The sequence below is a fragment of the Neoarius graeffei genome, chromosome 20, assembly GCF_027579695.1.
Source record: "Neoarius graeffei isolate fNeoGra1 chromosome 20, fNeoGra1.pri, whole genome shotgun sequence".
NCBI classification, from domain to species: Eukaryota; Metazoa; Chordata; class Actinopteri; order Siluriformes; family Ariidae; genus Neoarius; species Neoarius graeffei.
Genome location: NC_083588.1, coordinates 9,320,783 through 9,335,743, shown reverse-complemented (window position 1 = coordinate 9,335,743; position 14,961 = coordinate 9,320,783). Strand labels below are relative to the sequence as shown.

The 14,961-nt window shown below is 43.6% G+C and overlaps 3 gene segments (V, D, J or C); all 3 read left to right on the top strand.

Annotated features, from left to right (window-relative positions):
- Window positions 1-982: 982 nt before the first annotated feature.
- On the top strand, window positions 983-3,229 carry LOC132869015 (Ig heavy chain V region 5A-like). The segment is given in 4 exon segments: window positions 983-1,022; window positions 1,110-1,496; window positions 2,708-2,927; window positions 3,202-3,229. Coding segments are annotated over 4 exon segments (675 nt in total).
- Window positions 3,230-10,246: 7,017 nt separating this feature from the next.
- Window positions 10,247-10,913, top strand: LOC132869163 (Ig heavy chain V region 6.96-like). The segment is given in 2 exon segments: window positions 10,247-10,298; window positions 10,399-10,913. Coding segments are annotated over 2 exon segments (366 nt in total).
- A 3,105-nt stretch (window positions 10,914-14,018) lies between these two features.
- On the top strand, window positions 14,019-14,511 carry LOC132869014 (immunoglobulin heavy variable 1-46-like). The segment is given in 2 exon segments: window positions 14,019-14,102; window positions 14,201-14,511. Coding segments are annotated over 2 exon segments (354 nt in total).
- Window positions 14,512-14,961: the final 450 nt, after the last annotated feature.

Sequence of the window (14,961 nt, the reverse complement as noted above, 5' to 3'; positions counted from 1 at the left end):
CCACCACCATCAACAGTCTCCCATCAACAGTCTCATCAGGCCAGATACACAAAGCTCTGAGGAATATCAACCTCAGAAAGGCAGCAGGACCAGACAACATCCCTGGGCGGTCCCTCAGAGTATGTGCCAATGAGCTGGCTGATGTTTTCACTGCTATCTTCAACCTTTCCCTCAGCCAGAGCACTGTTCCCTTCTGCTTCAAGACCACAACCACTGTCCCTCTTCCCAAGAAGAGCCCACCCACCTGCCTGAATGATTTCAGGCTGATTGCACTCACTCCATTCATCTCAAAGTGTTTTGAGAGAGTGGAACTGGCCCACATTCAAAGCAGTATACCGGACCCCCTGCAGTATGCCTACAGGCCCAACAGGTCTAACTCAGATGCCATCGCTGCTGCCCTCCATTATACTCTCTCCCACCTGGAAAACAAAGACTCCTACATCAGAAGACTCTTTGTTGACTACAGCTCTGCCTTCAACAGGGTCATCCCCCACAAACTCACCATCCCCCATAAACTGTCCACACTTGGTTTGCACCCCACCCTCAGTGACTGGCTCTGAGGTAAATAAGGGGAAAAAAGGTAAATACATTAACTTTATTTTGTAATATACTGGTTTTTTTTTCTTTTTATTTTGCACTATATTGCCTTTACTTTCTATGATTTCTTCCACCTATTTATTGTTGTAATATGGCACTCATGGTGGATGGCAAACTAAGAATTTCACTGTTCAAGAGGACATGTTCCTTACTGTGCATATGACAATAAACACTTTGAAACACTTTGAAACTTGAATCAGTTGGTCACAGAGATACGCAAGTGTTTAGTTTTAAAACCCAAGTCTTCAAGGTCATGTGATGCATTTGATGCAAATTCTTCACTGATGTCTCTTATATGAGGTTGGTGAGTGTGAGTGTGTGTGTGTGTGGTGAGGAGGAGAGCAGCTGAACAGTTTAATTCACTTCAGTTTTATCCCAAACAACGATGCTCTCATCAGTGCTGCTGCTGCTCACAGCTGCATTCTGTAAGTCTCCATGTTGGCTGAATGAGTTTAGATTTCATACCTGGTTGGGAAAATCATTTGATGATGTTTTATTGTTGTTATTCTCAGGTGGTGTTGGTGCTGTGGAGCTCACTCAGTCAGCCTCTGTGCTCGTGAAACCTGGAGAGTCGTTCTCCATCTCTTGTAAGACCTCAGAGTCGAGCTATTGTATTACCTGGATACGACAACCTGCTGGGAAAGCTCTGGAATGGCTCGGATATCTGTGTAGTGGTGGTAGCACGAATCTCAAAGATACAGTGAAGAGCAAGATCAGTTTCAGCCAGGACACATCCAGCAGAACAGTTTATTTAAGAGGACAAAACTCTCAGACCGAGGACACGGCTGTGTATTACTGTGCCAGAGACACACAGCACTACAGACTCCCTGCAGCCCTGTACAAAAACATCCCTGTTCATTTTCATCTCCCTGCAGTCCACTTGTCCCCAGGGACGCCTGGTATAAATGAGCTCGCAGGGCTCAGACCCCTCTGTATTTCAAAGACAAAGGGAAATCAACATCATATTTCATCTTTGGCCTCAACATGAAATAATTTTTTGTCCTGAGCTGGATATACAGTTAATCCATCATGAATAATCTGTCAATCCATTCCATTCCAATCCATAGTTAATGTGAAAAAGGTAAAGTGTGACTGCAGCATTCAGACTCTCCAAAGGCCAGGTGATATGAATATCACAGTTTATGATTTGAACATAATGTCTGTCTTTGGACATTGAAAGTTTGGCTTTAACAGCTTTAATGATGATCATATTCCAGTTCTTTAAACTGCTCTGATCAGTTGGAGGTAAATCTCCTTGTCTACAGATGTGATGGAGCTGAGAATTGTGCCTCTTGTTGCCTTGAAAGTATGTTCACTTCACACAGTGCACAAAGACAAAATAATCTCACAAATTTAGCTGTTTAAATTCATGCTCTGATCAACACCAGAATGATTTGTGTTCAGGAGTCCACAAGACAACAAATAACACTGCTCATTAGTTGAGAACCAGCACCATTAGAATGAGGGGTTCAGTGATGTACTGCTCTTCTGGATCGATAAATGAAACTTCAAGATTTGACATTGCCATCATAAACATTAAAAATCATAAACTAGGATCTTCATACACATGAGATTGATCTCTGTCTTCATGCAATTCTGAACAGGGCTGATAATGATATAAAAGCTTGTTTTTCTCATTATTATTATTATTATTATTATTATTATTTTGATGTATTATGGCAAAAATTCAGTTTATTTTTCATGACAACCAAAATAAGAAGGGAGAATTGCATCATTTATTTATTTATGAACCATTATTTTAAACAAAAAAAATCTTACTCATAATAATCATAAATTAATTATTTCCCACATTAAATTGATGTTAAATCGAGACATGTGATTTGACTGTGATGAACATCTGCAGAGCTGCACTCAACACAGCTCCTCTGTCATGTTTATGCAAATCTCCATCTCCTCTTGTAATATTAGCACCGTGCTTATCTCGAGAGGAAGCGGTTCTCATTAGTCCTCGTTCAACACAAACATGTTTGCTTCAGCTCCACTGCTGCTGCTGGCTCTCACCCCCTGTGAGTGTTTGGATCGAAGCTTTATGAGTTCATCTGATCCTTTCAGTTCTACATGTCAACCTTTTCTTTTTCTCTTTTCATAGATGTGTTCTGTGCTACTGAGCTCATCCAGCCAGACTCAGTAGTGATAAAGCCAGGAGAGACTTTAACCATCACCTGTAGAGTGTCTGGAGCTTCGATCACTGACAGCAGCAGCCACTATGGAACAGCTTGGATTCGACAACCTGCAGGAAAACCTTTGGAATGGATCAACGCCATTTATTATAATGGGAACATTGAAAAGAAAGATTCACTGAAAGACAAGTTTGTTGTTTCTCGAGACACTTCCAGTAACACTGTGACCTTACGGGGACAGAACATGCAAAGTGAAGACACAGCTGTGTATTACTGCGCTCGAAGACCACACAGTGAGACAAATCAACAATATCCCTGTACAAAAACACCTCATACAGTGTACAGTATAACAGAATGACCACAAGATACAAAACTTATCCATCCACATCGAACTAAAAAATAAATAATCCCACAAATTTCACCAGGGTTTCATGTTAATTTTTTTTATTCGTTTGTGGTGTAGATTTGAATCCACAGTGCTACAGCTCTAACACCAGTGGCGGTTCTAGACCAAAATTACTAGGGGGGCCGAGGTGGGGCCAGTGTTTTTTCAGGGGGGCACATATGGACAAAACATGGCAATATTTAAGCATTCAAAATGTTTAGTTTAGTTTATTTAAAACCAAAACAAAATGCATTGAGCATAAATACAATGAGATAAACATTCTGTCTCAATAGCCTAAACATAAAATAAATTGTGCTCAATAAATCTTAAAACCATGTTTCTCTTTTTTGTAAAATAAGATTTCTATTTTTGCATACAATTAACCTTTTCTTCAGATGTGGCTGCACTGGAGTGTCGTCCAAGCACTTGCTGATATCTGGAGAAAGATGAATACAGTAAATATGAGAGTGCGACTGAGAACAACATTTATTTATCATTATTCATTTATTAATTTATTATTATATCTATTATTTGTATTTTATATTTATTAATTATTATTCAGACTTCACACTTTCAGGGTAGGCTATATGAATTGTAGGTCAACACTGCTCACACACATGCATTTGTTCAACATCACAAACCTGATGGTGCTGTACTTGATATGCATGGTGAATCTGGTTGTCCCAATGACTCGTTGTGTTGTCCCTCATTCTGTCCCTCAATCTGATCCTGAATGTCTTCATCCTCACTCTCAGATTGCCTTTCAGATGCCTCACTTTCCACCTCTCCAACCACCACCTCTGGCTCTCTCTCCACCTCTGGCTCTCTCTCCTCTTTCATAATCTTCATCTTCCTTACTCTCTCTATGTTGCTTTTTGCCAACAGGGGCAAAAAAGGACATAATGTCCTTCTTGCTCCTTTTCATGATGATAGCCTACAGTAGGTCTATACTAAAAAGTAAACGGAGAGGAATGTAGCCTCTACATATCACAAGGCCATTCGAGTTTTACAAGCAGGTTAAACACTTTCGGTTATTTTACCCATTTCCCAAAAATATTAAGTTAGGCTACTTATTGCTGTGCAACGCACTTTTAAGAAAGCGCAATAAAACGGATTTATTATTGTAGTGAACAACAACAGTAAAACACGGATATGTGCAAACACTGATGTTACAAAATTGAATAATTTTCCTTACCTTCGCCTCTTTGCAATAGCCTAGTTCTTGCAGGGCTGCAGCTGTTATCTCTCACGTCCGAAGTTTACAATTCGCGCTGCTGCAGGTAACAGTGTGCGTGTAGCGCTTTAAGGAGTCCGTGTAGAACACTGTCATGTCAGTTCCGATCTTCGAGCCAGTGCACGTCGAAATTAATAAAGCTTATTATCTGTTCAGCACAGGGGCCACAACAGGGGCCAGGAGCAATTTTACAGGGGCACTGGCCCCCCTGGCCCCCGTTTAAAACCGCCTATGTCTAACACTGCTACACCTTAATACACACTATTATAATCACATCACTGACAAAAACTTGTTCTACTGTTCGATCATTAAATAACAATAATCACCCCAACAAATCAGAGTTTGTGTATCATGTGTGAGAAAGTGTGAGAGCATTTTGTCATGACTTTGAAAAAAAGTAGAATTTTTCCATTCTCATGATCCCAATATCCTCAAGCATTGAGAATAATTATCATTCTTACATTCAGTTTTTCATTAAAACAAACCAAATTCAGCACCAAAGAACATTTTTCATTTTGATGATTAAAACCTGTCGAGGACAGAAACCAGCAGGCTGTTTTGAATGGAAGAGCATCATAATATGCAAATGTTTATGCAAAATGTTCCCCCTTCCAACTACAGATAGAAAAATATCAGCCTCAGTCACTGTGGGCTCTGGAGAATTTAGCACTGCTTTTAGTTCAACGATGTTCCTTCCATTTTTGCTGCTGCTGGCAGCTTCATCCTGTGAGTTTCACTTCAATCATGAACTTGGTGCTTATAGCTCTGCAAACCATCTGTAACAGTTTTTTTTTTTTTTTTTGGGGGGGGGGGTGAAAAACTGAAGCACTGGGACAGGCGGATTCACTGCGGGGCAATTTTTATTTCAGCTTTTCTGCTGATTTCACATCCAAACACAGCACACAGGGAGGCGCTTTCTCCCTCCACATCAGCCCTCAGCTGGCACTGAAAGACAAAGACACACACGTATGCACGGACCAGTAATTTGACACAGGTGTGATCATTTTGCCACTGACCTTCCCCGGCCTCGCCCTCCAGTCACAAACTGGGGCTCGACCACGCCCCCACTGCCACGCCCTCTCAGTCATAATTTTCGTTCCATTGCAAGAAAGTTTGAATAGTTTGTGCTATTTTTAGATCCATGGCATCATCCGAATAATGTGGAGTAAATTATTACAACAAAACACTAAAAGTGTAGTTCTGTTGTCTGTCCTTTTGAGGAATTTGTATTTGATCAGAAAATGTGTCATTAGTCCACCAACTTTTAGTTTCTCCTCCAAAGGCATTCTAGGGAAAAAGAAAGGTTGAGTAAATCATCCATAAATCTATTCTCCGCCAACAAGAAGTTATTGAACAGCCAGAGAAAAATAATGCAGCTGTTTCTCACCAGTAGAAGTGAAAATTATTTTCCTTTTTTGACAAACAGTCAAATTTAGAAAGTTTCCTCCACCTTTGGTCTTGTAGTGTCTCCTGTATATTTATCCTGCAGCCACATGAGAAATGTCTGAACATGATGTTTTTCTTTCAGCTTTAAGGCCTGTGAGGGGCACTCTTTCTCTATTCACACAACATCTACCCAACATGCTGAGCTTCGAAGGACTGAGAGAGTGGAATAAATATGAGAACATGTTCTCCTGGGATTTACATTAAAGTCATAAACTCTAACTACAACATTGTTCTGAAGCTAAGACCTTACAGATCGATTATATCAGTGTCTCATTAAACCAGGCTGCAGAATCCACACTGTTTGGTGAATTAGTCAGTAAATCGTCAGGAACTCTTATATTTTGTGAATGTGTACGTGTTTTTCCATTTGCAGGAAATGCCTCATGTCTCTAAGCCTGCTGTGCCTTTATGAAAGCCTCAACACTGTCATGCAAATCAAACCCCCTATAAAATATTTGAGGTGCACTCAAGAGAAGTGAGGTTCCAGGTTCAGGTTCCATGCAAACCATGTTCTCAACATTTGTACTCCTGCTGTTAACAGCTGCATCTGGTAAGTATGTGGAGAATTTTGGAGAGAAACAGATAATTGTGGACATATTTCCTTTAGAAAGAAGGCACCTGAATAATTGTTTGTTGTTCACAGGAATTAAATGTATTGAACTGATTCAGCCTGCAGTCATGGTGGTTAAACCTGGAGAATCATTTTCAGTCCCCTGTAAGATCACTGGATACTCAGCCACAAGTTCCTGTACTAACTGGATATGACAGGCATCAGGACACGCGCTGGAATGGATCGGCTGGTACTGCAGCTCCAGTGATACCGGCAGCAAAGATTCACTCAAGAGCAAGATCCATTTCAGAGACACGTCCAGCAGTACAGTAACATTAACAGGGCAGAACATGCAGACTGAAGACACAGCTGTGTATTACTGCGCTCGTGATCCACAGTGAGACAAATCAACAACATCCCTGTACAAAAACACCTCATACAGTGTACAGTATAACAGAATGTCCACAAGATACAAAACTTATCAATCCTGTTTCACTGATACTTTCAAATTTGATTGAAAATTATAGCATTTGATAAAGAGGCTTCTGCTCCATTAAAAGCCACACATTCTCCATCAGATGAATCTCCTCCCCATGTTTTAAATACATTTCATTGGAATGAAGTTTTAATCAAAGAACTGTATTCAAATTATAAAAGATTCGTCAGATTGAACCTTTCATTCATTTCACAGAATATTTCATGAACAGTGAAAATAAATGTGTAAATGTTTCTGCACCGGGCGGCACGGTGGTGTAGTGGTTAGCGCTGTCGCCTCACAGCAAGAAGGTCCTGGGTTCGAGCCCCGGGGCCGGCGAGGGCCTTTCTGTGCGGAGTTTGCATGTTCTCCCCGTGTCCGCGTGGGTTTCCTCCGGGTGCTCCGGTGTCCCCCACAGTCCAAAAGACATGCAGGTTAGGTTAACTGGTGACTCTAAATTGACCGTAGATGTGAATGGTTGTCTGTGTCTATGTGTCAGCCCTGTGATGACCTGGCGACTTGTCCAGGGTGTACCCCGCCTTTCGCCCGTAGTCAGCTGGGATAGGCTCCAGCTTGCCTGCGACCCTGTAGAAGGATAAAGCGGCTAGAGATAATGAGATGAGAGAGATGAGATGTTTCTGCACCTATAGAGGGCAGTATCTCACTTCTCCTGAGGTTAAACTCATGAAACTTGCTTTTTTCTGAAATGAGAAAAGACAAGTATTATCTCTCAGGATTAGGAGCAGAGACATCGTCTCAATAACAACAGTAACACACTCAACATATCAATTCAGACACCTTCAACAATATTATAAACACTGAAATAGACAGTGACTAAAAACATTTCTTCATTCGATAAAATATGTTCATTAACAATTAACAACCATCTCGAAAATGAAGGAAATTACTAAATTACAAGAACTTTGAAGGTCACTTGGATGTTCACCAATTATTAAAAACAACCACTAAACTGAACTGAAAAACTGTAAAATGTGTCATCGCTCTCATCCTCGGCACATGCAAAATCAGCCCGTGGATCTTCATATTATAGACCTGACAAAGCTTTAACAACAGGCAAGTTGGCATGAGCTCCTGACTGAATGAGTCAGTGATGATTTGTGAACTGAATTATTTCTTGAACTCCATTCAATTTCTCTCTGATAATCTGGATTACCTCCAGGACTCCCGAGGCAGCTGACGGGTATCGGCAGGCCAGGCGTGCTGCAGCTCGGGCAGTTGCGGAGGCAAAAACTCGGAACTGGGAGGAGTTCGGGGAGGCCATGGAGAAGGACTATCGGTCGGCCTCGAAGAAATTCTGGCAAACCGTCCGGCGCCTCAGGAGGGGGAAGCAGTACTCTGCCAACACTGTTTACAGTGCGGGTGGGGAGCTGTTGACCTCGACTGGGGACATTGTCGGGCGGTGGAAGGAATACTTTGAGGATCTCCTCAATCCCACCGTCATGTCTTCCACTGAGGAGACTGAGGCTGATGACTCAGAGGTGGACTCGTCCATTACCCAAGCCGAAGTCACTGAGGTGGTTTGCAAGCTCCTCGGTGGCAAGGCACCGGGGGTGGATGAGATCCGCCCTGAGTATCTCAAGTCTCTGGATGTTGTGGGGCTGTCTTGGTTGACACGCCTCTGCAACATCGCGTGGCGGTCAGGGACAGTGCCTCTGGAGTGGCAGACTGGGGTGGTGGTCCCTCTTTTTAAGAAAGGGGACCGGAGAGTGTGCCCCAATTATAGGGGAATCACACTTCTCAGCCTCCCAGGGAAGGTTTACTCCAGGGTACTGGAGAGGAGAATTCGACCAATAGTCGAACCTCGGATCCAGGAGGAACAATGCGGTTTTCGTCCTGGTCGCGGAACACTGGACCAGCTCTATACCCTTCATAGGGTGCTCGAGGGTTCATGGGAGTTTGCCCAACCAGTCCACATGTGCTTTGTGGATCTGGAGAAGGCATTCGACCGTGTCCCCCGTAGTATTCTGTGGGGGGTGCTTCGGGAGTATGGGGTTCGGGGCTCTTTGCTAAGGGCTGTCCGGTCCCTGTACGAACGGAGCAGGAGTCTGGTTCGCATTGCCGGCAGTAAGTCAGACCTGTTCCCAGTGCATGTTGGACTCCGGCAGGGCTGCCCTTTGTCACCGGTTCTGTTCATAATTTTTATGGACAGAATTTCTAGGCACAGCCAGGGGCCAGAAGGAATCCTGTTTGGGAACCACAGGATTTCATCTCTGCTTTTTGCGGATGATGTTGTCCTGTTGGCTTCTTCAAACCAGGACCTTCAGCATGCACTGGGGCGGTTTGCAGTCGAGTGTGAAGCGGCTGGGATGAGAATCAGCACCTCCAAGTCCGAGGCCATGGTTCTCGACCGGAAAAGGGTGGCTTGCCCTCTCCAGGTTGGTGGAGAAGTTCTGCCTCAAGTGGAGGAGTTTAAGTATCTCGGGATCTTGTTCACGAGTGAGGGAAGGATGGAGCATGAGATCGACAGGCGGATCGGTGCAGCCTCCGCAGTGATGCGGTCGCTTTACCGGTCCGTTGTGGTGAAGAAGGAGCTGAGCCAAAAGGCGAAGCTCTCAATTTACCGGTCGATCTACGTTCCGACTCTCACCTATGGTCATGAGCTTTGGGTAATGACCGAAAGGACAAGATCGCGGATACAAGCGGCCGAAATGAGTTTCCTTCGCAGGGTGGCTGGGCGCTCCCTTAGAGATAGGGTGAGAAGCACAGTCACTCGGGAGGAGCTCGGAGTAGAGCCGCTGCTGCTCCACATCGAGAGGAATCAGCTGAGGTGGCTCGGGCATCTTTTTCGGATGCCTCCTGGACGCCTCCCTGGGGAGGTGTTCCAGGCATGTCCCCCCGGGAGGAGGCCCTGGGGAAGACCCAGGACACGCTGGAGGGACTATGTCTCTCGGCTGGCCTGGGAACGCCTCGGTGTTCTTCCCGAGGAGCTGGCCGAGGTGTCTGGGGAAAGGGAAGTTTGGGCTTCCCTGCTTAGACTGCTGCCTCCGCGACCCGGTCCCGGATAAAGCGGAAGAAGACGAGACGAGACGAGACGAGATAATCTGGATTAGAGACAGCTGAAAAATGAAATCTGTAAAGTTTGTGTTGTTCAGTGATGATCAGAAAACTTCATGTTCTTCTGGGTGTTACAGTGATACACAGTGATGCACTAAAAGGACATGAGATCTAATGAGTAAAGAGCAGTTATGGACTTGACAGCAGGAAACACAGCTGAAGTTTTACTGTCAACTTTTTATCTTCATGGCTGTTCCTCTGTGAATCTTTTTTACGTCTCCAGTGGGCGTGACATGCAAATGAAATCCTGCGTTTGAATCATTAATGCCGAGACAGTCAGCTCAACAACACACCTGCAGTTTGTGTTCATTTACAGCAACAGGAATCATTTGAATTCTTTGAGATGGGACGAGGCAGAGTTTTGAGTTACTTTGCTCTCACAATGTTCATTCAATGTTAGTCTTATCGATTTCACAATTAAAATATAACATCTTTTCCCTTCTTTATTTCTTTCGTTTTAACTGTACCACCTGTCTTTGTGTTCTTGTATTTCAGATTCCTGCAGTCAGACACTGATTGAGATAGATTCAGTGATCATCAAACCTGATCAGTCTCATAAACTGACCTGCACAGCTTCTGGATTTAACTTTGGGAGCTCCTGGATGGCTTGGATCAGACAGGCTCCTGAAAAAGGACTGGAATTTGTTGCAACTATCGAGGATGATAGTGATAGGAAGTTTTTCTCCAGTGCAGTTAATGGCCACTTCACCATCTCCAGAGACAACAGTAAGAAGCAGGTGTATCTGCACATGAACAGCGTGAGGACAGAAGACACTGCAGTGTATTACTGCGCCCGACACACACAGTGATACTTAGGGTGACCATTCGTCCGGATTTCGTCCGGACAGTCCGGTTTTAGAGCCGTCTGTCCGGACGTCTGTCACGCGTCCTCACTTTTTACATTTTGTCCTCATTTCGGACCCTCAGCCGCCACCGTTGCATCAATCGTCACAAATCCCCGCCCATTATTTACACTTGCTATTCTGCAATGACATACAGGCAAAGATAGCCTACAGGGATTTCTCGTATACAAACATTCGCGCTGCGCACGCAGCTGATGGAGCCTCTGCAGCCTCTGATTGTCAGGAAGCTGCTGTCACTCAAAAGCTGCGCTCACGCGATTGACTGATTTTTGCTCCTCCGAGCTGCGCGCGCAGTGCAAATGTTTGTACGGAAAAACCTATGAATGTTGGCACGCATGCTGTTGAACAATACTCATGCCGAAACGAAAGAGATCCTTTAAAAATGCTTGGTGCTTAGAGCATCGTTTTGTCGGCAAGAGCCAAAAAGGAGAACACTTCGCCTTCTGCAAGCTCTGTCGCATTGACATTGATGTGGGGAGCAGAGGTAAAGGTGCGATAGCCAGACACGCGGACACAGACCGCCACAGAGAGAATGCCAGCAGTGCTGGACAGTCATCTTTAGTATCATTTTTTGCCCCAGCTCTACCAACCCCAATCGATGACAAAACCACTGCTGCTGAGCTGACTAAATTGTTCCACACCATTAAACACCATCACTCGTACAGGAGTTTAGACTGCTCTGCAAAAGTTGACAGGCAGGTATATAGTGATTCAGCAGTGGCCAAAGGATTGACATTGGGCAGAACGAAAGCACAAGCGCTGTGCTCGAATGTGTTAGCCCCATATTCCACACGCACCCACATCCACTACATAAAAGAAAACGATCTGTATTTTTCTCTCGCCTCAGATGCCTCGAACAAGGGCGCAATCAAGTGTTTCCCGATAGTTCTCAGATATTTCCACTTCGAACTGGGAGTCCAACACTTCCTGATGGATTTTTATAATGACAGTGACGAGACATCTGCAGCTTTTGCCAACCAAATAATGAGCAAGCTGGAATCCGCTGGTCTGGATTTGAACAAAGTGTCGGCTTACACAGCAGATAATGCCAGCGTTAATTACGGGAAGCATAACAGTGTGTTTCAGAAACTAAATGACGCAAATGAAGGCATTCGTTCTGCCAACTGCCTCGCACATCTGTTGCACAATACCAGTAAATTCACAACAGCAAAAATGAGTGTGGACGTGGAAAATGTTGTCCTCAAAATCTACAGCCATTTCAGCACCTCTGCCACAAGGACAGCGCACCTTCAGGAATTTTGCGAGTTCCTCGAAATGGATCGATGCAACATTGTGCGACATGTGATGACACGGGGGCTATCTCTACTGCCAGCTGTGGACAAGATTGTGAAGTACTGGGGACCACTCTCAAGCTACTTCAGGAGCCTGGGAGAGGATGCATGTTCAAAAGTCCTGTGGGAGTGCTTCGGAGATGAAGAGCAGTCACTGCATGAGCTGTACTTTTTTTTTTCCTCAGCCATGTATTGGTGCTATTCAGTGAGTGCATTCAGGCACTTGAAGGGAAATCCTTCTGCATCACCTCCATCTACCACCTGATGACCAATTTACAGAACCAGCTGGAGAGGAGACAACGAGACAGCTACTTCAGATTCACTGTGAACAATAAGCTGAAAGAGCTCACTCCACATCTGAGCAAGAGATACAAGGCTGAGTTTGTTGTGGTCTACGAAAGGGCACTCAAATATCTCCAAGACAGATATGACTTCTCTGAACAGAGCTTCCACAGCCAGGTGAGCAAGTTAAGTCTGAAACATGCAGTCCTCTTTGATCAGTTCTGTGAAGCAGTGAAGGTGTGCAGAGTGGATGTGGAAATGGATGACCTCTATGAAGAGTATTCCTTTGTGGAGAAATTTGTCAGCAGCTCTGTGGAGGTGGAGAACTGGAGCACTGAGGAGAGATATTTGAAACTCTTCACCCAGACAGATGTATCTCTGAACAGCTTGAAGATCATCAGTGCCTACCTATTTTCCATTCCCTGCAGCAATGCTCATACTGAAAGAGTGTTTTCCATAATGACCACTGCATGGCATAATGAAAGGAATCGTCTCGAGGTAGACTCAGTGAAGGCAGAGCTCCAGGTCTGAATCAACCTTACAGAGGATTGCACAGAGATGTACGAGAAGTTCCTGGCCAATAAGGCACTTTTGGAGGTAGCCAGGAAAGGGCTGAAATATAAGAAGTAGGCCTAGCCTAAAACATCTCTGGTGAGTGGTTACCCATGGCATTAGCCTTTATCTAAAAAGTTATAGGCTTATTACAACAAAATCATTTAATGTAAATTAAAATGTGATTCAGTATTTCAAATAAATTAATACTGTCGGCTTTCTCCTAGGTGAATTGGCAGAGCAGTCAGAGCAGAGCAGAGCAAAAAGACCAGAATGGAGGAAGAGCCTAAATGATGCCTGGATGAGCAAATGAACATTCTAGACTAATGTTTTTGTTGTTCAGTAATGTTTAATGATGTTTTATCCAAATTCCTGTGTTATAGGTTATAGGCCAAATGTAAATGACATGGTTGACTGTCATTTTTCATGTTTTTCTTTTTGATATTTTTTTGGATAAGCATAAAATTTGAACCTTTTTCTTTAAAATCTCTCCTTCCAGTTTTGGATATTTTGAAAATAGGACTTTTGTGCCTCTAGAGGGCAGTCTGTACAAACTCAGCCATCTCAACTTGTTGCTCTCTGCACATTCAGGCCATTTTTCTTCTCACATCCTGCTGTGAATCATGACCCTCAGATTAAACAGACTTACATCCAGCGTTCAGCGACCTGTGCTGTGTTGATCAGTAGATAAGGCTCTTTGTTCTGGAGAACCTGTTTTCATGGTAAATTCATAAGGACTGAAATGAGGAAGTTGATCAATAGTCTAATTTTATACAAATAAACCCCTGTTTAAACTTTTCCTATGAAATGTGAATCTGTATGATGTTACACTGTATAAAATCATATCCTTTTTTCCATTCAGAGACATTCAAATGGTTTAAAGGTTCTGTGGATGATTAAGGGTTCTCAGCTTCTAAAAATGGTTTTACTCTCAACTCTTTCGTTGTCGGGTTCCACATACCGGTAGAACCTTCTAATCATCCACTCATCTCTACACTGAGCAGCCTGTGGTTGTGGGTTTAATCCATCCAAAGTGCTCATGGACACTCCCTATTCAAATAGAGTCGGGTATAAACAGCATGTTCTTGGCTCTTCTAGTTTCCAGTGAGCTGTGTGATAGATAACACTCCCATAAACTTTCAATCTGGCTGAAGCAGAACTCAGAGAATGATGATTTTAGGACAGTGTATTTTATTTGGACTCATTTCATGTAAGTTTCAGATTTTTCATGAGATTATTGGGAGGAAAAAGAGCCATTCAGTCCTGATAAACATGATAATATTACCGAGTTATACTCTTCTGTTCCAGATTCTTATGGACAGTCCCTGACCTCCTCTGCTTCTGTGGTGAAGAGACCTGGAGAGTCAGTCACTCTGTCCTGTACTGTCTCTGGATTCTCAATGGGCAGCTACTACATGCACTGGATCCGTCAGAAACCAGGAAAAGGACTGGAGTGGATCGGCTACATTGACACTGGCACTGGCACGACATTTGCTCAGTCTCTGCAGGGCCAGTTCTCCATCACTAAAGACACCAATAAAAACATGCTGTACCTCGAAGTGAAGAGTCTGAAAGCTGAAGACACGGCTGTTTATTATTGTGCACGAGACTCACACTGATACAACAGACTCCAGAGCTGTACAAAAACTTACACAAGCACATCCTCATGAGCTGTAAATATTCCCTCAGCAGGAAACTGAACCCCAGAGTCATTTATCATGAACATCTTCATGAACATTCTGCTTTTCATTTTGCTTCAAGTCCTCTGAGAGGTGCTCTTTCTCTACTTTGACAACATCTGCCCCACATGTTGAGGTTAAAATGACTGAGAGAAGACTGATGTCCAACAATGTGTCTGGAAATGTTTCATTTAAAAAGAAAGAAAGAAAGAAAGAAAGAAAGAATTGTCAGAAAAGTCCAATTTTGAGGTGTGCATCAGGAGGGGAATAAGCTCTAATAAAGTCTCAGGAGCATGTGGTCAGATATGAAGCTTGTGGGAGCCACAAAAGACCAGAAAAATGAACATGGCAGTGTATTGGGAGCTCATGTGATGCTGCTTGACACGTTTC